The sequence below is a fragment of the Nothoprocta perdicaria genome, unplaced genomic scaffold (genome assembly GCF_003342845.1).
Source record: "Nothoprocta perdicaria isolate Ctin4 unplaced genomic scaffold, notPer1 scaffold_108, whole genome shotgun sequence".
NCBI classification, from domain to species: Eukaryota; Metazoa; Chordata; class Aves; order Tinamiformes; family Tinamidae; genus Nothoprocta; species Nothoprocta perdicaria.
In genome coordinates this window covers 697,988-722,408 of record NW_020454183.1, presented here as the reverse complement: position 1 = coordinate 722,408, position 24,421 = coordinate 697,988, and the positions used below count along the sequence as shown (strand labels likewise).

Here is a 24,421-nt window from a genome sequence, read left to right as displayed (position 1 = left end):
TGGTTCTTCCATGCTTATTAGGTGTCTCATTGGGAGTGAGGTGCACAGTGGTTCAGCAAGTCAAGTCACACCTGTCAACAGAGCTGTCGTCGCTGCCAATAACTGTTCGTGAGCTCCTCAGCCTCCCCAGCTGTGAGGGAATGTGACTTGTTAAAAACCTCAATACAATAATTTCACGGACAATTACAGCAGTTCAACTGATAGATGGTAACTTGTTAAGCTGCCATAAATCAGTTGTAGATCTCAGTGGTAAATAGGTGACCTATACTTTAACGAAGCTGAGACAATAACTTCCATCAGTGTCAGAGGGTGCTAAGACATACCCTGAAATTCCAAACTCAGGTTATTCACACATAAATACTAAACCTTTTCTTGTGCCTCAGTAATATCTGACACCAAACATAGTCTCATGTTCTTCAGTGGAACTACACCTGGTGTAAACAACTTCACATTGTTCAGGCACCTGAAATAGGCTTTAGAAGTTTAATTCAGGGTATTCATTTTTATAAATTTTCAAAGTTTGAGTTTCATCATTTTGAAATAATCTCTCTTATTCCAATAATAGTACTGTCATTGCCACAATGGTCCAAGGAAGTAAGAGAGCCTGGGTTTCATGGGGACAGTTTGATCTAGCATAGCAACAGATAAAGTTGGTTTAACAAAGATGGCATATCCATGTTACCTTGCCTCTCTCCATTGCATCACTGTTGGTTCATGTTCCTCTATGGCTTCATTCTTTTCTGACAACAGCTTCAAGACAGAGTAAAGCTACTCTTTCCAGTGCAGCTACTTCTAATTTACACACCAAAAATAAGCTCAGAGTTGCTTTCAAATCTTCAGTCCAGAAAATTCTCTCAGAAAGAATTTGACCTTTTTCTTGCAAATGAAATGCAATATGAACTCTATTTTCTATCCATAAATACAGTTCTTACATCCTTCTTAAATAAATCTTCCCCTGACTTTTAAAGGAATCAGCATTTCTCTATTTCCCCTAATATTTGTACAGTACTGTGCTGAGAGAAAAAGAATCTACTAAAATGTTCTGAGCTTTGAATGTTCAGAAATCAAGTTCTCTATTCAAAGGAAAGGTCACAAAACAAAACAAAACAAAAAATAAAAGAGTTAGCAAAATGGTGTCAAAATATCAGAGATTTAGTTACCAGCACACTGAGCAGAAATCAGAAAAAAAGAACAGAAACTAAAACAAAAATGTCAGTCAGTGAATGAAATGCAATCATTTTTTCCAAATATGGTGATTCTTGATCATTTCTGAATTTTGATCACAGGAAGTTCCATCAGACCCCAAAATACCTTTCAGTTCCTCACCGATACTTGTTTCAGCACGACTCTTTCTTAGTGCTGGTTTTCATTTCCCTTTCTTTGCAGACCAAGCTCTGAGGTGAACTGTACAATAATAATAGTCCAGTGTTTGGCACACTGTTTCAGTTTGTTCTCATTCCTGCTCCAGAAGTGTATTTAGTTTAGCTGAGTAATTGGAGAGTGCCAGACCAAGGCCAGCAGCAGCTCCTCTCCACCATGCAGCGCCTGTGCCATCACCATGCTGTTGTCCCCTGCGATGACCCTGGGTGCCATGCTGGGAAGCTGCTCTGTGTCTGGTTTGCCCAAGGTCACTGCGTGTAATCATGCTGTAGGTATCGAATCAGTCTGTCTGGGAGAGGCAAGGTGTCAATAAGTTTAATGCGATTTCTTCCAACCAAGCTTCGAACCTTGATGCGGCAAAGATGGGCAAGAGGTCTTGGTGGCTCTGCAGGAGAGACAGGTCAGAGGTATGAGCAGAAAAACTTAAACTTGAAAGCTCAGTTTGGCCTGGCCAGTGGTGAGCACACTAAACGTGGGGAGAACCTTATTGGCAGCTGAAGAGCTGCATGCAGCCAGCATGCTAATGCAGCTTGATTTGAAAGGAATCCTGTCACAGCACACCCATACAGGCCACAAAGGTTAGGAAGAGGAATGTGCAAGGACCTTTACTGATGGTTTTGGGGAAGTAAATGAAAATAGGGAATTTTCTGCTTCTTTTTGTATGGTCAGGACTTCCTCCCACCTCACTTCCCCTCTGCCATGCATCATGCCAACCCCAATGTGCTGTGCAGGATTCTTCCCTGGGTGACCATACCTGCTTTTTCTTTAATGACAGACCAGTCCTCATAGCTGTCTATGTGCTCCTTGAGCCGGGAACAGAGCTGCACGTTACCCACATAATCCAGGAGAACATCGATAATCGGCCCAGCCCATCGACTCATCTCTGGAGCAGACACCATCTCACAGAACTTCAACAAAAAACAGATTCACCACAGTTAGTGAGAGATGAATTCACCCCATGGAAACTACAACAGCAGTAGACCTGGCTACTTGGTTGGCCCATCTTTCTACCAGCCATGAGGACAATTACAAGTTTTTCCTCAGAAAACTTTTACTAAAGTCCCTTTTTTTACAGACTGAAGGCAAAATTCCCCTTTATCTCAACTGGAGGAGACAAAACCCTGGTGGAGGCCTAGCTGTGGAGCACAGAAAGCATGATTTACAGTCCTTCTCCCATGGGAATGGGAGGAGCAGTGCTCTGGGCTTTGCCACGAGCTGGTGCGGGAGCTGCTGTAGGGCCTACCCAGCCCAGGATGCTGTGACAAAGTGTGCTGGATTCCTGTCCTGCTTGGGAGGGCCTCCGCAGGACACCTGTGTGCAAAGGAGGCTCTGAGGAAGCAGCAGATAGGGCAGGCAGAGCACAGCACCTCCTGTCTCTGGTGAACCTGTTGCTGTCTGCAGCTTTTGGACATCAAACACCTTGCTAGAAATGACTCTGGGAGATGAATCCCAGACTGTTTCACTTACACACAGGAGAACTATCCTGGGCCTCTCATCAGCCCTAAATCAGGCAAAACTTCTGTTGCCACCAGTGACAGCTTTGCATGAAGGCAGGCTTGTATCAATACCGAAAAATAGATGTAAGAAACTGACTTTAAGTTGTCTTGTTTAACAAAAATAGTGACTTGTCTTTCCACTTCGGTCTAAATATGTGCATTATACTAGACAGCTTCATCTGTTTCTGGTAGGGTGCTGCATATGGCGAGGATATCTATTACTTATCTGCATGGGAGCAGTCAGGAAAGCTAAGATGAATTAAATCACACTGTGCACACAGTAACTCACTGTGCACAGGCACAGGGCCGAATCCAGTTGAATTATGGTGATTTAAGTACCATCCATCAGCTTATCCCTGACACTGTCAGCAGGCACACTCTGAGCCTACCCCAAATGGCAAAGAAACGACACCAGCTTAATATTGGGAGGATCCAAGTGGACAGCCCAGATTTCTCCCTGGACTGATTACAGAAAGTTCATTTTGGGATACCCAGGTCTATTTTTCCAGCGCACCTGCTGCTGCCATGCAGCTACCCATAGGAAGTACAAAGCAGGGGATCTGCATTACCACCTCCACACAGTAAAGCCACCACGTCTAAGTTTAAATGAGGACACAGATGTAAGACAATAAAATATTGGATTTTATTTCTTGTCCCTGCTTGTCCCTTGCATGTCCTTTTTCTCTTCCCTCCAGATAAGTGCAGTCTATAAAACCTTTTCCAGAATAAAAATATCCCCAAATTTGTTGCAGGAAATGAACATGGCAAAATAAAACAATGTAAGTCAGCAACTACATGCAAAGGGATTCTCCAAGACCGAGGGACTCTAGTCCTATGACATAATTTGCCTGCAGTCTCAGAAGGACAGTGAATGCTCTCTTGTGGCAGTAGGATACTTCATTCCCCGTGTTAATTGTTTGAAAACTCATAGTCTTTACCATATAAAGATTAATTATTCTGACCTATTATCTTTGTGTAATGTGATATTAGAAAATAATATACATATTTTGCTAGGAGAAAGTTATGGTTTCATATGATCCAGATATCATGAAGCTGTATAATACAAGCCGTACTTTTATTAGCCATCCTGGTGGTTGACAGCAAATCTAATATGACATTTCTTAGGGGGAAGGAATTGCTTTATATGTTTTGTTTGTATCTGTTCCTCATTGATATCTCTTCTGCTGTAGGCGCAGATATAATTTTACATAGCTTTTGCTATTTCTGTCTCATATTCCTCATAGGTGAAGTCTGCAAGTGGTTCCATTGTTTCCAAGAAACAGTGTTAACTGAGAGCCAAATGAAAATCAGAACTATTTTGTGTAGCTGGGATATCAGAGAAGGCTGCAGAAAACCTCCTTCTCTTTGTCTCAGGATTCCAGCCCTCTTCTCATTCTATGTTGTATATTTTCATGGGTCAAGAATTGGGAGTATTATATTGTCTTTTATTCCTTTTCTCTGACAAAATTGTGTTGTCCTGGAGAAATTTTGCTTCAGCAAACTCCCTGAAGGAGAATGTGGGTCTGTTTAGCATGAGAGTTCTTTTTGTTGTTGTTTTGCTTTGTGGGTTTTGTTTGTTTGTTTGTTTTTGTTTCCAAGGTAGATCCTGGACAGCAAAATCTTTTGGAGCCCAAGAATTATGAAAAAGCTTATGATTTTCTAGGATCTTTTAGTATTTTCTTTTATTATTTTCATCACGAAGAAGTATTGGTCACTATCTCTTTTTGCTGAATAACACATTCTTCTGTATCCCCCAAAGCTACACTGGAGAGGAGCTGATTTATTCCTTCCCTGATATCTAATATAAGAGAAAGAAGACTGCCATTCTGAGCTATATTTGCTGTATTACGTATTGCAGGATAGAAATTCGGATGGAAGGGCTAGGTTTTGGAAAGAGTCAACAGAGAACAAAAAGAAGTGTATATTTTGAGAATCTGTAAAGTAGCTTAGGGAATTAATATCCCAATTTAATCTCAATGAAGCTAAGCTTTGGAAGGGACTGCACAGATACATATAAAAGACATGGACAACTAAAATTTGTATGCACCTTTGAAAATAAGAAATCATGGATATAATTTTCCTAATTTCCTATGGAAATTCTGAATGCAATGCAAAAAGTCATTTAGCTAATGTAATGATTTATACTCTTTCCAGGGGTTTTCATTCAGTAAATTTCAAAAATCACAACTATTTACATTCACCCAGTCACTCTTATCACGTGTAGAACTAGACAATCTGTACAAGATAACACAAATCTTATGTTGCAAATAACACAAGCAGGTTTCCACTGCTGATAGTCAATGCCCCGTATGATATTAGGCATGCTTCACTCTTGGCAGACCAAATCCAGTGGAAAACAGTATTGTACATCTGCAAGCAAAGGCTGTGGAGATGGCTAGAATTTACCTCAAATTCAGCCTATGGCTACCAGATCTGTTGCCTACCCTTCCACTGTTTTTAAATGTGTCCTTGGGCAACTTACAAACTCTTACTGAGTCTTTTATTTATGTATAAAAGTAAGAATAAGGGCATTCTTTCCCCACAAGAAAGTTGGGAGAAGACATACATTAAGATCGCATGATGCCTTGGTAAGAGAGGTGCTCAGAAGTACTGTAGGTAAATTAGGCAGTGCTTACCTGTATTATGGTTGGCTGTTTGGGCTGCTGAGGATCGTTAAGTCTGTCCCTTCTGTAATTTAACACAGGATGTGGACCATTTCCATACTGACACTCAAAACAGGAAACTGCATCACAGCCCAGATCCAGGAGATATTTGAGCACAGAAAGGTACTTCATTGAAAACATGATGGTAGCTGGAAATGTGGTGGGATGGCTTGTTATATAGGCATCAATGTTTGCTCCATGGTCAAGAAGCAGTTTCATGGTCTTTAGACAGCCGTGGCGAATGGAGATAAGTAGAGGGTTGATGAGGTCAACGTTAGGGTTGGCTCCAGCCTGCAATAAGAGCTCTGTGGCGTAGATGTTGTTGTTGAAGACAGCAAAATAAAGAGGGGTGGTACGTCTGTCCTCATAAAGGCAGGACCGTTCCTGGGAAAGGGCAGTGTTCACATCATAGCCAGCGTCGATCAGCTCTTCCAAGATGTCATCATTGTTGCGTTCAGCTGCTAAGTGCAGGGGACTGATGCCGCTGCGCTTGACACGAGTGCGGCTGGTTACGGGGATCAGCATGGAGACAATCCTGTCGGGTGGAGAGCCAGTGAGGAGGAATGAGCTTTAGGGAATCTGTTACAAATCAAAGCTCTATTGTCATAACCATAAGAAATGGCCTGTCAACTCAGGCAAGAATTAGTTTGTTCTGAGGTAAATTAGAGCATGAACTGGGAAACTGCCAACAACGTTATGTATGCTCTTGCCTTGTAGAAGTGTGAGTTATGAGACCTCTTCTGCAGGGAGGAACAAGTTTTTTGAAATTATCTCCCAGTTTTGTAAGGTAAAGGCAGGCAGAAGAGTAGTAATAATGGAAGAGGTGACATGCTGATATCTCATCTACCCTGTGGTGACTGAAAGACCAAAACACAAATGAGCAGTTAAAAACTGACAGACATCCATCCACACTCTCCCAAATGTTCTGTATCTTCATTTTTGCTCTATGGATAGGAGCAAAGGAATGGGCATACTGTTCCAGAACTGATGTGCATATGGACGTGCTGGCAAAGAGAAGATCTCCCTCTATCAGTTTCACTCTACTGCTCAGTGGGGGCAGCACGACAGGCACATAACCAAGACACTAGTAGGCCTAATACATCACAGCAAGATGCCTGAAACTATTAAAGGGATGAAATCAAACCTTCCTCTGTGGGATCTAGATAGGATCAGCTATATATTTGGTTTCCAGACCTCTGTGCCAAATTTTACAAGGAAGTTTTTACCCTAAATTGAGCCCTGTCCTAGGGGCTTTTGCTGCCTGTCTTTTGGCTATGGCAAATCCACACGTCTATCAATGTCCATTCCAGATTGCAGAGGAGCCAAAAAGACAATTAGGAAAAGGGAGAAAACAAAATAAAAATATTTTCCAGGCCAGTTTCCATGCTTTGTCCCAGGGAGAAAAAATGTTCAGCCAAGTTCTAAACCCCAGTAACCTGGGAATGCTATTGGAACGTGTTTCACAGCTTTAAATGCAGTAATGTAAATCGAGCTTCTCATTATATAATGTGATGCTCAAATATGTGAAGAACAGTGACCCTGCAAATATCCATGATCATTTTGATGCATCTAAAGGAGTGACCAGAGCTGGATAACTAAACCCATGTTTTTAATCCTCATTTCCTGCCTATAAGATGGATGTTTTAGTCAAGGGACTTGGTTGATTCTATAAAGCAGACAAGTCACTTTAAGCTCGATCCAGAAAGAGACCAAGCAACATTCAAACTGAGTGTCCTTATTGTCCCTGGAGATTTCTATGCTCCTTATATGATGCAAGTGGAAAGAGGCCCAAAAATAGGACTTGTGGGACCCAGCAAGCTGAGCACACCTCCTCCCACACTGATTCCTCTATATAGTAGGCAACAGCTCTTCAAACACACAAATTTGCAGAACTCAGTTTCCTGGACATGCTTTTTGTTCCTTTCCTAGTGCTAGATGTTTTGATCTTGACTGCACTGCCAGTCTCAACAATGTGTCCTCAAACATTTACATAAAGAACTAAGCAAAATATAAGCACTACTGTCAGTCTGAGGTAAATCTGCCTTACACAGGCTTTGCCTGCGGTGCACTGAACGGTCCTGAAAAAACTGAGGCTACAAAGCTCCCAGGAGCTGAAATGAAAGTCAAAGGCATAGGACATATAACAGAATTATGCTCTCATTTACATGATGGACTGTTAAAGTCTCTAAGTTGATATCCCATTCTTAAACAAAAGCAATTTTGTTCGTATGTAAGTATCTTGGGAAATGAAGCACAACATTTTTCTCCATAAAAGCTCACTGATCTTCCAGTGTGGTGATGCTCACCAAGGAGCGAGAGGCTTGGATGCTGGTGAGCTAGCTGCTTCCCACCATTAGCAAATGTTGTATGTGTTCTAAAAGGGCATGTGAGGACCCCATGCCAAATGTCAACATCACGACCTACTGTTTTTGAAAATTTAAGGGTTTGTTTTGTTATTTCCCTCCAGAATCATATATGTTCCAGACTGGTCTTCACATCCGATTAAAGAGGCATTGCCTCATTTCTATTTGCAAGGAATATCTGAACCTTACAAGAGAGGTGTCACAACAAGGCTTTGCCTCCAGACACTGCAACGTCCCAGATCTTGGTACAATCTTTGCAACACTGATTTATGTTGGGAGGTCAAACAGGAAGCATCAAATTTGCATCAGGAGACTATAATTTTGTTCATCAAAACTTTGTTCCTTTTGTTCCTTTCTTCCTTGTCCTCCAAAGAGAACTGATGCAGTAATATGATGCCTCTACATCTGCAGTCTCTACTGCCTGTCCAGACAGGGAAGGCAGTTCAAGGAAAAGCAGCAAAGGCAGGACAAATTTGGAGATATTCAAAGCCTGTCTGCATGTGACCCTGTGCCACATGTTCTAGGTGTCCAGACTTAGCAGGAAGGTTGCACTAGATGATTTCTAGCAGTCCCTTCCAATATCAATCATTACATGATTCTGTGATCCTGTGAAACCAGGTCACAATGCACTGCTGTCAAGGGGCTGATCCTCATATATACATTTGAAATATTGCTACATTTTCCCATATCCATAACATCTACTCCTGTGACTTCTTTTTTGCTAGAAATAACATGAAGGAGGCAGAGTATCCTTAGCATGCGCGTGTCGAGGGACTTGCTTTTATTTAAATTGCCCACTCTCCACAAATAACGTTTTCCCTTCTCAGCTCATCAGTTCCAAGAGGAAAGGGGTTAAATGACTGCTTACTGTTATCCTTTCTACAGTTGAAGAGATGAACTTTATGAATTTCATGTCAGTATTGATAAGGTGTCATTTAAAATAAACAAACACCAAGCAACAAGAGTTGACAGTTGAGCCTTGGGACCACATTCTTGGCTCTTTGATGGCAGGGAGCCTTCATGTCCTGGCAAAAAAGTTGAAGCGTGGAATTCCTGCTGAATTACGTACTTAATCTGCAGGAATACAAAGAGAGGTCACCATGAAGGGTGTTATTCTACTGAATACCAAAGGAATTAAGAATGATCAGTTGGGTTAAAGCTTTGTCATTTAGATAAATATTTGGTTCTGGCTGCATGAAAGATCTTTTTTTTTTCACTTCAGTTTACAGCAGTTACAAACCAAAAAAAAGGTTCTTGGTCTTTTACATGTAAAGGAACTCAGACTTGAAGCTTAATATTGGTCTCATTTATGCTGTTGAATATTGGCACTAGTTGATGTGAGATCGGAATCAAGCCCTTTCTTTCATAACACTGGGATGGACTCAGGTTGAAAAGCTTCCATGTAAACTGCATTTCAGATTGTGATGTGGAGGTACGCAGCAAAGAGGAGGAGTAGATAAGAAATCTGGTTTAAGCTTTATATACAAATTAGATTCAGATCAGTGTTTTGTACTTTTGGATTAATTTTGTTGAAAGTAAGTTGTTGACTGGAGCTGGGTCCTGTCTCCGTTTCATCTAAACTGTGCTTGTTTTCAAAAAAATATCTTTGTAACTCAAAATCCAGAGAAAATTATGAAACGTGTTTGCGTAAGTCTATGCAAGGCATTTACACACATGCTAGAAGTGTATAAATCCATTTCATAAATTCACATTAAGCTGGCCTCTGGAATATACAGCTTCCACAAAGGAGAATTTGTCCAGCTACAGAAAATAAATATTCTCAGGTCTATCTACGAGATTTGAGAAGCTCAATTAGGATTCTCAAGTATACTGAAATTTGCAGGAAAGATACTGTGGGAAGGTATAGTGCTGTCAAAAGTTTTCATTCCTCAGACATTGTTGAATACATAAGTATCTGCTCCAGCAGTTGTTTGGAAAGATAGATTTAATATCCAGATACAGCTATTGCAGCTGTATATACTCTCTCATTCTGCTATTGCTGTTAGGATTTTGGGGGAAAATGTAATAGTCGGAAGAGTCCACAAGAGTCATCAAAGGGGTCTCTCACTGCAATCACAGATATGACTATTTTGCACAGATGTCTGTGAGCCACTGGCCCTTCCAGCAGCAAGGAATGAAAGGTAGGATGTAAGATGTGTGCTAGTACCAGAAACATGTAGGAGTTCAGGCAGGAGTTCAGGCTCAGAAGCATGCTGCAATGGCAGTACTTGTCAATCCTTGGAAGAGCTAGACAAAATCTACTTACATTACAGAGCTATAATCACATATCTAAGTGGCATCTTGTAAACTGATACCTTCACACCTCTCATTAAAAAGACTGGTCAATCTACCCATTTCCTCGTTATCTTTTTCATTAGTTACTCATCTCACTCTTTAAGGTGTGTGCTCCATTCTATCCCAAATACATCTAATTTCAGAAACTAATCACCTGGATCTCTTTATGCATTTGTCTGTTGCATTTAAGAGTCATTTAATCATTCACTAATAAAATATATCTTCCAAACCCTGAATTATTCTTATAATTCTTTTCTGAAGTCTTTCCAAATTCTTGACAGTCTCCTGAAAGGAAGGATACAGAACTGGACATCGTATTCTAGCAATGGTCTCATGAATGCCTTAGAGATTCACTTAAACATTGCCTGCTGTCAGCATCTGAATTATTGCTTAAAAGAAAACCTAAACACACTAGACATGAATGGAGCATGTTCTGATCATGCAGAAGAACTATTATGGGCTTTTTTTTGGTAGGAATATGGTTGTAAACTAAGCTATGTTTTGATAGCTATGAGAACTAACCCCTCCATGTGGATGCTTTTATTCCATCTCAGACATATTTTGTAGGAGTTTAATGATGCAAGGGTATATTTTGCCCTAGTTGATGATATTTTGGTAAAGTTAAAAAGATCTTTCAGCCCACTCCACTGCTGTGCTCCACCTTACTCATTCCATTCTGTTGCATCCCATCCTATCCCATCCTGTCTTGTCCTATCCCCATCCCACAAACACAGTGAGTTCAGTTTAGGATTTCAAACACAAGCTCTAAAATGCTCAGTATTATATAGGGGACCTTATACTCTCTTATTTTGTAAATCTTCTTGTTTAAAAGATGAAACTGTGAAATGAACCCCAACTTACTCGCAAATGCCTTTTTTGGCTGCTATGTGAAGAGGTAACAGGCCATCTTTATTGGCTTTGTTGGCATCTGCTCCTTGGGACAAGAGAAACTCCACAATATGTCTATGTCCATTTTTACAGGCTTCATAAAGAGCAGAGGCTTTATCACAGGCTTGAGTATTTATATCAGCACCTAGGAAGAAAGGAAATCTTTGTAGCACTAAAGAATTAAAAACCAACAAAAGTAACATATTTTGAGCGAACAGCATAAGTCTGCATGACACTGGAGCTACAAAATGTGCCAGAAGGGAACGTGAATGAGGTCATATCCCATCAAAATAAAAAATGAATACAGTTATGCTTTCGGTCTCCACTGATTTTTATTACAATGTGAATTTTATGAGGGAAAGTTTATTGGGGCAATTATTCTCTTTACTCAGTCTGTCGGGGGAAAACTGTGATAAAGTGACATTGCCCTTCTGGAAAGTGGAGGTGCCCACAGGGCAAAACACACAGTGAGCATCAACGGTTAGCTCACAGTTATGAACCCTGGCTCCATCCAACTATGTCCCACAGGCAAACATTTTAAAATATGTTAAAGGATAATTCTTTATATACCACAGCCTTTGCTTTAGCCATAATAATCTCATTAATATTTATATATTTACTGTGTGTGTATACAGTATTTTGCAGCAGGAGGTGGGACTAGATGATTTCAGTAAGAGCCCTACAAAGGATATTATTCTATATGTATTTTTTATATTAATAATACTTTATATATTTATATGCAAGCTTCATGTTTATACATGCTATTTATACTACATATATTTATACTGTAAGTACATTTATACTACTTATACTATATTTTAATTATAGTGCATAGTCAGCCTAAAATAGGTTTCTGTAGTAAGACATTCTCATCATACAAAGCAAAGAATTAAGTATCTAAAAGTTCCTTTTATTCAAGTAAGCATTATTCAATGAATATTTAATTTCAAAACTTAGGATCTAAGGCCCCATGTCTTGATTTCATCAGGTTTCCAATTAAGTGCCAAATATTAAGTTTTATTGAAAAAAAGGACAAATATTGTTAAGGAGCTACTGGATTATTTGTGGTATTTCTTGTGAGCTCTAGTGGGTATATGGCTTAATAAATAATCAGTAAGAATAAACCAAACCCTATTTTTTTTTGTCCATGAACATTTTTGAATCTGAATTCTAGATCTATTTTGCGCTAGAAATTTAAAACTTGAAAGTCTAATTTTCGACTGTAATATATTACACCATTCTGTCTTCAAGAAGGCTGCTCTAAATGTATCCTAAGTGGAAATGACAGTTTACTGGCGTTTTGCTTCTAACGCCAATAAAAGGACCAATCAGTCTCCTGTTTGATCATAAAAACTCCCTGCCAAGGAGAACATTTCCCTGGGCTATCACCCCAAACTGAAACATCTGTGTTGTGTTTGGCCCTTTGAAGATATTGTAGTTAGAGACATCAGGAGAACTGCAGTGACAAAACATAACACAGGACTACGTTCTTAATGAAAAAGAAATGAAAAAGAAACCTTTTTTTATGATGAACATTGCTCATTATAAACAATGCAATGATATAATTCCCTACATTCCTAGAGGAGCCTTTGAGGGCTTGAAACATTTGGACACTTTTATTGGATTTTCTCTTGTGTATTTTCTCAGAATTGAAGCTTGAAACACTTTTTGTGTTTCAATTTAGATCCATATTATGATTTCCTTAAGGAAATAATATCATAATATATTACATTATTATCATAATATAGTTCTAAATTGAAACACAATTGAAACACAGCCTGATTCTCACATTGAAGATATTATGCCACACTGAGAACAAACAATTGCCTCGCAATGGTAGTTAAGTATATTGTGCTTATTTTAAGGTTGGTTTATATGGCTGGAGCAGTATAAGTTAAGTTTGGTATAAACTAGAATCAATTTCACTCTGCTTATATGTTTGAACATACACATGAGGAAGAGCGAGTCTGCTTCTCTTTGGTATAAAACTGTTAATGACCTCCTCACCAGGAGATGAGGAAAACTAACCTTGCCCATCATTGCACATGTTCACGAGCAAATGGGGTTGGCTAATGCTCAACTTCTGTGATGTATTATAGCATACAACTTCTTTTATAACCAACTGGGTGTTAAGCTACACATGGGCAGTCTTATAGGTTTTGGAAGCTACTAGTCAATACAATTAAAGAGCACCAAACTTCTTCACAAAGTGATCATCATCCATTAGGATGATGATGAAACTTGTCTAGTTCATGCTCTCTCAAAGACCATATGTAATCTAGCCTTCTGGAGCACCTCTTCTGGCCTTGTCTCCAGAGACTGAACTTAGGCATGGCATGGAGAATTGAACTTAGAAATGGCATGGAGAATTAAGAGACACTTTGAAGTATTAAGGATGAATTGAGTAAAGGCATGCCGATCTCATGACAGTACTCACCACATTTTGCCAGGTATCTCAAAGCATCCAACTGCCCACTCTCAGCTGCCACAAATAAAGAAGTGATTCCATAAGCATTTGTAGACTCAATCTTGGCACCTCCTTTCACAAGAATATCAATAATCTCCAGGTCATTTCGGGAAACAGCCTCATGAAGAGCAGTCCATCCTCTGTTACAACGATGGTTGGTATCAGCATTGTACTGCACTAGCAGTCTTGCGGCCTCAGCATTCTTGCGTTCACAGGCTGATTTGAGAAAAAGGGAACAGATACAGGACAGGTTTTGAACAGATTCTAAGTGTTCTGACTATCCACCACATGTAGCATTAAGCGAAAAATAAAACTTGGCCATACTCAGTCAAGCTAGAAATCCATCTAGTTCAATATAAGAACTAAGACTGCAGTCAAATGACAAGGTCAAGGTCTGGCAAAGGGTGCAGCAAAAAAACCAGCTGTGTGGGACCTGTGAGAAGCTAATTGTCATGCACTGCACTTGAACCACACCTGGTAAGTGAGGGATGCAGCCCAGCACCTCTGAACTAACTAGGTATCACTGTGACACAGGGAGGTGATGAAGTGCACGTGATATTCATGAAGAATTAGTATGTTACAGAAGCCATAGGACCTAAAGACTCTGTCCTAATTCTATGCAAGATACCCTGTATCTTACTGCCTTGAACCCCAGATAAAGCTGTGTAGTCATGAAAATACAAAAAGAACAAACAGTGACCAGCAAAGAATCCTTACAATGTAAGAATGGGGTGAGTGTAGCACTCTCCCAGCCTGCCACAATTCACAACTCAGGACCACTCTAAACTAGAGGTGTCTTCTTTATATATATATTTTTTTAATACTATTAATTTGTTCCACTGCTTTCAGCATCCTTACTCATGAGACTGTCTACACACTTTTACTGTAGCACCCCAAATCAGAAGCCTCTAGAACAGATCATTTTTACAATAGTCACTTTTAGAACTGCCAATTAGCATATGCTGTACACTGCACAGTCAGAAAGGCCAGCACAGTCTGTAACAATTATATATATATATTTTTTTTTCTCTCTAATAATAATCCTTTTAGTCCTTTTCCCATAGAAGTGCTGCCTTTCAGCACTGGTTCTTCGTTTGAGACATCCCCATGGCTTCCTCTGCTATGCATGAGTGTCACTAGCATGTTCTGAGACAAATTATCTGACTAGACACTGCTGTAATCAGAGCAGCTCTGCAGAGTTCAATTTGCTTACGTACAAAGGATGGCTAATTTATCATCATCACTTTTTCACTCTTCCTTTATTTGAGAATGGACCATAAAATTTTGTATCAAGAACAGCACATTCTTAGGAAGTTTTCTCTAAAGGGCGCTTTCATATTTTTTAAATTATTATTTTATTATAAATATAAATATATTTATATTTATGAAGAACACTGCTATTGTGTGTTTAGTTTACGGTGGAACAAAATTCTAGTAGCAGACAATAAACTGGACATTTTAAAATCAGTCATATTAAACTGAGTATCTATAATTCCAGGCATCCAAAGCTTATGGAAAGATTACTGTGTAAGCCAATACTGTGCTTTTTTATTATAAAGTTAGAGCACTAATAACTGCCATGTGGGGAGCAGTCAGTCCAAGGGAGGTGGACATAAAGGTGTGAGGGATTGTTGCTTTCTCTGAACCCTTCAGGTACTATGTGATACAGCAGCAATGTAATAGACGCATGTTAAATACAATACCTCACTGAATTCTTTATAGTATTATGCATTGGCCATAGCACCTAGCCTGACCTGTGCCACTCAGTACATGAATGACAAACATGTCTACACTTACGGTACTCACCCACAGAATCACAGAATCATTACAGTTGGAAAAGACCTTCAAGATCATGGAGTCCAACCACAAGCCCTTCAACACCATACCTGCTAAACCATGTCCCTAAGTGCCTCATCTACATGTTTCTTGAACACTGCCAGGGATGGTGACTCTATACCCATCTAACAGTTGTTTCGGACCTACCGTTTAAAAATATATATTCTTGTACTGACCAGCTTTCTGCTTTCCCAGTGCTTGAGACACTGTGTAGATACCCACAGGACACACTGTGCTGAGGACTCCTCACACATCCCACTCCTCACTCTCAGCCTTACATTACAGCCTGCAGCCCTGTGGCAAGCACCATCTGTCCCTGGTGAGAAGGCAAATAAAAGAGAGGCTGGGCCAGCAATCAGATGCAGGAGTTACATGTCTACCTGTATGAAATGGGAGCTAACTTCTGGATTTGAATCTTTGCATGCAAGACTTAACGTGCCTACCACCTCTGAGGAGCTCTATGTGTGGCTAATTCTCTGTGTGCCAACATCTCTCCTCTGGTGGCCCCAGCAGAGCTCAGCATCTCTGGGAACTTCATTTCTCACCTTTGTAGAGTGGTGTTTCTCTGGCCTTGTTGGAGATGTCAGGCTCTGCTCCAGCCTGCAGCAGCGTGAGCAGACAGTCCATGTTGCCCCGGCTTGTGGCCAGGTACAGAGCTGTCTCCTCATTGAGAGTGCGCTGGTCAATTGTACCAGGGTAAGCTGTCAAAAAAACATCAGCCACAGTCACTGCGCTGTGCAGCATGCAATATTTGAAGTGCAATCAGCTTCCTTGATCCTTAGGGTTTTGGGTGAGCTTTTGTTGTTTATTTCATCTTTTCTTTTCCTTTTTAGAAGGAAAAATAAGTAAACTTTCCTTAAAATCACACAAAGTGAATTTATAATATGGTTTTTTTCTAAATCACACTAGCCACTGGCTCAGATTTTAATGTTTATCTATCGCTACTAACAATGCAAAAAGCTGCTGAGTAAATGCTCTTCGCTAGCAGTTCAAAGCAGATTATGATAGTTTACTCGCTTCAGGCACTAGCTGGATCTTCAGCCTCAGGTAATTCTGCTGCCTGCTGTGGCACCCTACCAGTTAACAATAGCTGAAGGTCCAACTGCAAGCCTCTAGTGTAAGAAATCCAGGACTTGGCATGATCTGTGTAGCTTCATACGGATAGCACTTCATTTTCAATATCCTAACTTTTACAGGCTTCAATCTGCAAATGTGTCTTCAGAGAAAGGGTGAAATCAATGTACAAATACAGAAGCTGGAAAAAGAACTTCACACAAGGACACAGACAGAAGCTGGGCTGGTGTTAATTCCGCTTTTCAGTCTATTCAAACTGTTCTTATCCATTCTGTAATCAATTAATTTTAATTTTACTAACCTTTTTGCAACAGGCTCAGGACACCCACTTGGCCATAGTATGCAGCTTCATGGAGGGGTATCCAGCCATCCTTATTAGGTGCAGAAAGGTCTTTTCCTGATTTCATCATGTCGCATACTGCTTTTTCATCTCCATCTCTGATTGCTGCCACCAAGGGGTCAAGTTTTCTTTAAGGCAAGGTTGAAAATTGATTACTGCTTCATTCATTACGGAGGAGCTTTTTCCAGCAACAGCACAGTATCATTAAATAAAGAACAATGAATCTACATGACAGTTTTTTGTGGCTCTAGGGCATCTAGCTATAGTCATCACTAGAGGTAAAATCTATCATCTGTCTTAATTTAGCTGGTCGCAACAGATGAGAAGAAGCAATCTCTAGAGATGTAGACCTTTCTCCACTAAGCACAAAGAAATTGTAGGCATGACTATCAATGACAGAAACATTTACGTTTTAGAAAGGTAAGGATGGGTGAGACTAGTACCAGCCTTGCTCTGCGAGGGTCCATGGTTGTGACAATTATATCACCTTGTCATTTGCTGTTAAATGCAGTAAGGTGCTTCCAGCTGAAAGCCCATAAACAAGATCAGCATAGATAAGGCTAGCCCCGTTTCAGAATTGTTAGCTGCAATTTGCAGGTGGTTGAGTATTAAAGCAGAAATTCTGAAAAAAAAAAATCTTGTTCTGATATTTTAGAGATACTTCCCATTTCTTTTATGAGAAGTTAGGTAAACTAGCTATCAAGAAAGGAGAACTCTATTTGGACCTTGTAGACCTTCTAGTGTTGGTCTGGGCTCTCTCTGTTTTGTTTTTTTTTTCGGAGAAAAAAATAAAATCTATTCTCTGAAATTAAATTCTGAGCTGTTGTTAATGACTATACCCTATACATCCCCAGCTATTATGTCAGTATTAAGCAGCCAGTTTTTCTGAAATGATAACTGTTTTGGACATTATAGACCTTTGAAAAGGTGTCCAGTATTAAAACAAGACCTGCTAGGTACCGGAAACTTGAGAATCTTATTTTTTTTTGTAGATATCTGCTTATAATCTGGCCCATTAGCTTTTTTGACAAGTCCACTTGTAACCAAGTTACCAGTGTCCCAAGTGACTATATGAGTATGGGGTCCCTGGAACCACAGCTCGAATCCGGTGCCATGCTGCTGAGTGGTTCATGCTACCCACTGATCATCCATTTGAGCCCAGCAAACCTCTGATTAAGGTGGGGTGTATTTTTAGAGACAGAGGACACAAGGATGTTTAAAACATAGGAGAGTCTGTGGCTGAACTAGGTCTGAAGAGATAGCCTTGCAGTTTTGAGGTAGGGAGACTGGGAAGGGAAGGAAGTGGAAGGAGAGAAATGTCTCAGAGGGAGACAGGGCAGACATGAGACTAAAGCCACAAAAGTGAGAATGAGAACAGCTAGAAACTCTGGATATAACAGAAGGTCTAAAATACTACAATAGAGTGAGACTTGACACACAAAAACGTGGACAGGTCAGCAGCGGGGTACCCCAAAAGCAGCTCACTGGTAAGACAACTGCATTTAGCACAGGCTACTGGAACAGCACGGGATTCTGTCATTATGCTGGAGATTGCAGGTGGCAGAAGGACACGAAGACTGGAAGTGCAGCATGTGGCTGACGCTGAGGGAACCTCCTCTGGGAACACTGCAGACCTCCATTGGTCTGAAACTGTCACATCAGTCATTAACTTCAGCTTGCCTAGAGGTTTTTCAAGGCAGTCTGGGGCCATAAATGCTGATATTTGCTCTGAAAGAAAAGTCATCATGCTGTGTCTCTGAGGACAAACTCAGGGCTTGCAGTGGAAGCCCTGAACAAAATGGGTTGGCCAATAAATAGGAAAAAACAGAATTTCCCAGGTGAAAACTTAGTGCCACTTGCCCTTTCTTCTCTGTAGCTGAAAGCAGAGATCCCAAGACAGCAGTCACAAAAATAGCAACACTAGAATGGAGGGAGATAGGGGACACAGCTAGGCAATTTTCCTGAGGAGATAACAGCTAGAGCAGGCAGCTGCCTTCCTGCCACCTCCTGCCACCTCGCAGCCAGAAGGAATCAACTGACCTGATAACTCAGGACTGAGATCCCAGGGACCCCAATGTATCCCCATACTATTTAGGGTACCTAAAGGACTATAGGCACTTAAAATTCAGTATTTTGTTCAAGTCAGTTAATAGCAACAATTGGTATATCTGGCTGGGAGAAGGGAAGGAGGTGGGGGATCTTCATCTTTAAAAGCCCCTGGCACATGCCTGCTGAAACCATCTGTTGTGCTGTGCAAAGTTTCATGTTACATACACAGGGCTGCTTACTGCGACCCAGACTTGGGCACACGATACAGTTACTGGAGTTTAATGAGTTACTGCATGCCAGGTGGGATACGACAGGAGTCTGCTTGCATTTTGTTGGCAAACAGCAAATGCAAAGTAAATCACATTAAGTGAGACCCAGTGAAAACAGACGATACCGCTTCTCTGTGGTAAGGTTAAAAATGTGTGCAGAATCAGTTAGTGGTCTGCTTCAGCCTTCAGATGTTGAATGAAGTAAACTTCTGTTAGGCCCCTTGACCTTAAATGATTCCTGAGGAAGACAAGGAGTTTGCTGGACTCGGCTGTAGATGCTTTAGCCAAGTAAATTCCAGAGAAGCACAGAAGGTTTAATGAGTCTCCATGTGAAATCTTTTTTTCCTTGTCTCACAGTTGTCTATATATGTATGTGTATACACACACACACACACACACACATACACATATGTATATGAACACATTCTGCTGTTTGGATTTTAATTGAAATAAAAAAAAAACAGTATTAGGACTAAGAAGGAATTCTGAAGTTCTGATGAAATCTTAACTTTATAGACTCATCAAAAGAGTTATGCATTTCAAAGGCCAGTAGCCAGACTCATAAATACTCATGGCAAAAGAGGTGCATGGTGGGGTCAATTCTAAGTGTTGCAGAACAGGCACAGAGGGAGAAGGGTTGAGGAAGCACCTTCCTTTCCTGGCAACCTAGTGGGATGCTGACAGCATGAAGTAACATCTCCCTGACCGAAGTCAGCTCTCACCTCCGGCCTTGCTCTGAGAGCAGGGCTGGAAAACAGCTGTGCCATCATGTTCCCCTGCAACTTCCCTGCCACTCTTCTGCTCTCACCTGACAGCAGAGGAAAGTTCATTTTGTGGCCCATTATTGTGGCCCTTGTTGTGAACTGAACTCTACTGAGCTATATGATGCAGAAGAAAAAGCCTGCTTTTCAGTCACTGCAGTTTCAACAGGGGAGATGAAAGAAGCACGTATCTCATAATGATAGTGTGTGATTTCAGTGGGGCCTTGAAGAGCTGACATGTGATGGAGTTAAGTGAGTCCCGACATTTCAGCAGAAGGAAGTTTTTACATATGTCAGTGAGGGCAATGTCAGCAGACCATGAAAGGCAGAATCAAGATCACACAGGGTGCTGGGTGAGATAGGGGAGCAGATAGAGAGAGGTGAGAGAGGTGAAAGGAAAAAGAGTGCGGATGTGGTAGCTGTACAACAGTGCATCTGGGGAGGGATTTGTAAGATGGAGAAAACAAAGAGGGTTTGAACCAGAAGACAAAAAAGGGGTAAAGTTTTCTGCAAGGCACACAGAAGATCTACCTGTCATACTTTTTACCCCTCATCTCATTCCTAAAAAGAGGTACCAACATCTACTCTGCCTGTCAGAGAGCTCTAATAAACCCATCATGGTCCAGGCACTTCCACTATGGAAGGGCAGTGCTTGGTCCACATCCTCACCTGTTTGTTTTCCTCAATCATGACTATACTTAACCATGTCTATTTATGGTCTCTGCCAATGGCAAAACTGGGCCAGAAGGGTCAAACTCTGTCCTGGTGGCTCCCCCTTGGGTGGGTGAGATAGTGGGCTTCACAGCAGTCCTTATCAATGTCAGAACAGAGCAGGTACTGCCGTGCCAAGAAGCAGCCACACTGTCTTGGAAGCATTTATAAAACATTACTTTGAAAGACTAGACTTTCTCACCCTGTTTATATACTTGTTTTCCCCACCATCCCCCACCACTGAACTATGAACTTAATACCAGCGCAGTACAAACAGCACCCATCTGCCTCGTGCACCATATGTGTGAGCCAGCCCGTATAAATAAACCACAACACAGCAATTCCTTCCCTGCTCTCCCCTGTCACCTCAGAGCTACTGAGTGACCCAGAGCGCCCAGGACATGTGCACTGGAAGGGTGGAGAGGGATGAAAGGGGAGAGGAGGTCAAGGAAGGCTTGGATGTGGGGTTGCTCACAAGAGACAGTGTGATGGTCTGGGGCAGGCGGGAGGCTGGAGGAAGGAAAAGGAGGGCAAAGAGGGCACCGTGCATATATCTAAGTTCACGAAATCTGAGGGATTTCATGAAATGGCACCAATTCCCTCCCCCCGCCCCGACACTGTCACTGCCCAGAAGAGCTGACTGGGAGGGCAGGGGGCAGCAAGGCTTCCTGGGGAGAAAGGGGGAAAACGAGGCACTTACACGGGCTGAGGCGTGCTGAACGGGCTGCCGTCGTACCTTCGCCGGAGCCCCCAGGCTGCCCCCGAGCTGGAAGACTGAGCACGGCCTCTCGCCTGGGCCGCTAATCTGGAGTGGCGATGACATGAATGAAATAAAGAGAAATACTCCGAATAGGAGAAACAGGTCATGTTGAGGCAGAAACAGAGACACACACCCACTGAGAGGGAGAGCGAAAGCCTGCCGGTCGGGGCTTTGAATGAAAGCAGATGGCCACAGCTTGCTCTGCACTGGATTCAGCTGCTCTCTCAGCTGGAGATTATTTTTGGCCCTCTGAGGAAGTGTCAGGGGATTCAAATGACCATATAAGACAACAGTGAGGTTAACCCTGCCACCACCGCACAGGAAGCAGGCAGGAGGCAAGGTGACATTCATCACCTCCTCAAGTGTTACGCAAGCAGGTCAGAGGAGGGGGTGGAGAGCCCTAGGTGCGAGCTCCATTTTGAGCAGAAATGTCCAGCAACGAGGCTACAAACTCTGTGAACACTTCTCCTTGAGTGGGAAGTCAAAAGCTGCTCGGCTGAGGCAGAGACAGGACAGGTTAATGGACAGAAGAACAGATGCAGTCTTTTGCTAAAATGGTAGGTATCAAAGGACCCCCAAGGAAGACAGACCAAACAGCCAGGGTAGCCCTCACTCCTGCACATCAGATCAACAGAGCTGACCACGCAGATGTGCAGTAGTTACACTGAGAAGCCTTTAGTTAGAGCAAGATTGCATTCTGCAAAGCATCTTTTATCCTGTAACTATGAAACATCATTGCTGCTCATCAAACTTCTCCAAGTCTCTCAACCTCGGGAATCAAACATTTGCAGGTAGTGCAGGTAGGGAGGCAGTGAGGGCAGTGGAGTTATGAGAGGGAAGGTAGAACCAAACTTCAGTTACTCCCGTATTGTTACAAAACATGAGAAGGTTGAAAGAGTTTTTTAGTCTTGTCTTTCAAACCCCCATCCCCCTTGAGAATTCAGCCTTTTAAAAATGAAAGGAGAACTTAAAAGCTTGGTTTTGAAACTGTCAGCAGCTTTCTGTAAGCTGCAGCCTGAGCACAACATTGCAGGCGAGGTGGATGCCTCCATGCTTTGGTATCTGCAGCTACTCTTGGCTGAGAGTAAGTGTTCTTGAGATTGTACTCTGATCTGAAATAACTACATCTTTTAGTGTTGGCGATATCTAGAAGGTAGTCAGTTCACATGGTTTTATATGCCATTTTTGGCCTCTCATATTTTCCCATAAGAAATCCTGTACTCTCTCTCTGATTTAGCCCAAGCTAGGAGTGCAATGTGTCCCCATGGGAGAACAGAGCTCACTTCAACAGGGCTTCTTTAGATCAAGAAAGCTTGTATGATTGCCCTGTTTCTTATTTTCTTTTTCCTTAACAGGGACAACAACTTTGCACAGGCTTTTATTTCACTGTGAGGGTGCAAATCACTGACTTCATTGCATGTATACTAGACTTTCAAAGCAATGATGAGCAATCTGAAGCTACTTGGTATTACTAGACAGAGAGTAGTGTGTGTTTTGGCTGGGGATGCTGACTGTCCCTTCCCAGGCTCACTCACCTTTGCCAGGGGTATATCTGGTAGGGTGGGTTGTGGCTGCTGGTGTGGCTGGGGGCGGCTGGCTCGCTGGGACCAGCCACGATCGACTTCTGGTGAGTCTGGGCAGCCAACTGCCCCACAGGATCCTCCCCTAGGCTCTGCTGTATGGCCATTTTTATAAGGTCATCCTCACTCAGACTGCTGTAGAGACTGTATTCCTCACAGCCGATCGTTGTTCTTTGAGTATTTGCTGCTGTTGTAGCCATTTTGTGTGTGTGTGGTTTCCTGCAAAAGGAGATTGTGACAATTAAAATTTGGAAAATGAAAGAAATTCAGCTGTTCTGTGCTCTTTTGATTACTCTGATGAGCACTCCCTAGAAAAACCTTCGCCATCTACATATAAATTTAATGAACTAAATCCTTTCTATCACAGAGATGTAACTGCTTTATCTGTTGGTAAGAAAGGGAAGGGAGCTGCTGTTAGAAAGGGAAGGGAGCTGCTGTAAGAAACACAAGTTTTTATCAACTTATTCTGGTTGCCACAGTTCAAGAGAAAAACAGGTAAAGGAAATACCCAACAGATTAAGGCGACAGAGCTTCAACATTAATTTCTTTAGGAGAACACTAATGCACATCTCTTTTTTTTTTTTTTTTTTTTTTTAATCTCCACTTAATTGCTGAGAACTAAGGAGAAAGGGTTATCTGTTTTCTGCAAGGACAGGTTCTTAGCCAGGGTAAAGCCATTTTTTGGCAGTTTTCCCTCACACTATCTGAAGATTTCATTAGGAACATCAAAGCTGCTCTTTCAAGTGATGTTGTTTCACTAATCCAGAAGAGCAATGCAACACTACTCAGTTCCACTTCTGATTTTCTCATTTTCACACAAGAAAGTTCAAGGTCATCAGTTTTAAAGGCTCTTAGTAAGGCTCTCTTCTGAAACCTGGAGTTTCAGAGGTGGAAATTAGAGAAGAGAGCAAGTATCAGAGCACATTCAGTAGTCACAGCCTGAACCATCAGTGCAGGAGGGACTCAAAGAAGGCAAAGACAGTCCAAAGTACCGTGCTAATTCTAGCAATGACAGGGAGGTATTAGCACCTGGAAGAAACAATGCTGTGGCAGGATCTCATCTAAATACCAGATGAGACAGTTCTAGTCTTCAGCATTCAAGAGTCAAGGGCATATTTCATGAGAGGAGATGTTGACGGCCTGGCTTGTTAAGATGCTAGCCAAGAGGGAGTAGGTTTTCTCTTTATAAATAGTAAGCAAGAAAAGTTGTGTATTCCATCATGAACAGAAATGGATCCAAATTGCCCAAAACTGGAAGGGTTTTGACTGGAAATGGGAAGAGACCTCCCTGTCCCTGCCTTATCCCAGGCCCTCTCCACTCCTGGTGCCATCCCCAGGCTACATCAGGTGTCAGTCTTTGTCTCATGATGCCTCAGCAGTCACCTCCAGCCCCACCACAGCCTTGCCTGTTCTCTGCTCATCCCAGTCCCCATGGAGGTGTCCAATGCCGGATCTGGGGATTCCCCAGCTGCAGCCCAGTGGTGCCTTG

The 24,421-nt window shown here is 41.7% G+C and overlaps 1 protein-coding gene across 1 annotated transcript; it reads right to left on the bottom strand.

Annotated features, from left to right (window-relative positions):
- Positions 1 to 1,603: 1,603 nt before the first annotated feature.
- ASB2 (ankyrin repeat and SOCS box containing 2) lies at positions 1,604 to 23,132 on the bottom strand. The gene is made up of 9 exons (XM_026046802.1): positions 22,888 to 23,132; positions 21,293 to 21,397; positions 16,764 to 16,930; positions 15,934 to 16,089; positions 13,523 to 13,768; positions 11,059 to 11,230; positions 5,513 to 6,074; positions 2,135 to 2,288; positions 1,604 to 1,765 (listed from the first exon to the last, which is right to left on the bottom strand). The coding sequence occupies exons 1-9, from the start codon at positions 23,130 to 23,132 to the stop codon at positions 1,629 to 1,631; spliced, it is 1,944 nt and encodes a 647-aa protein (XP_025902587.1). The 3' UTR covers positions 1,604 to 1,628.
- Positions 23,133 to 24,421: the final 1,289 nt, after the last annotated feature.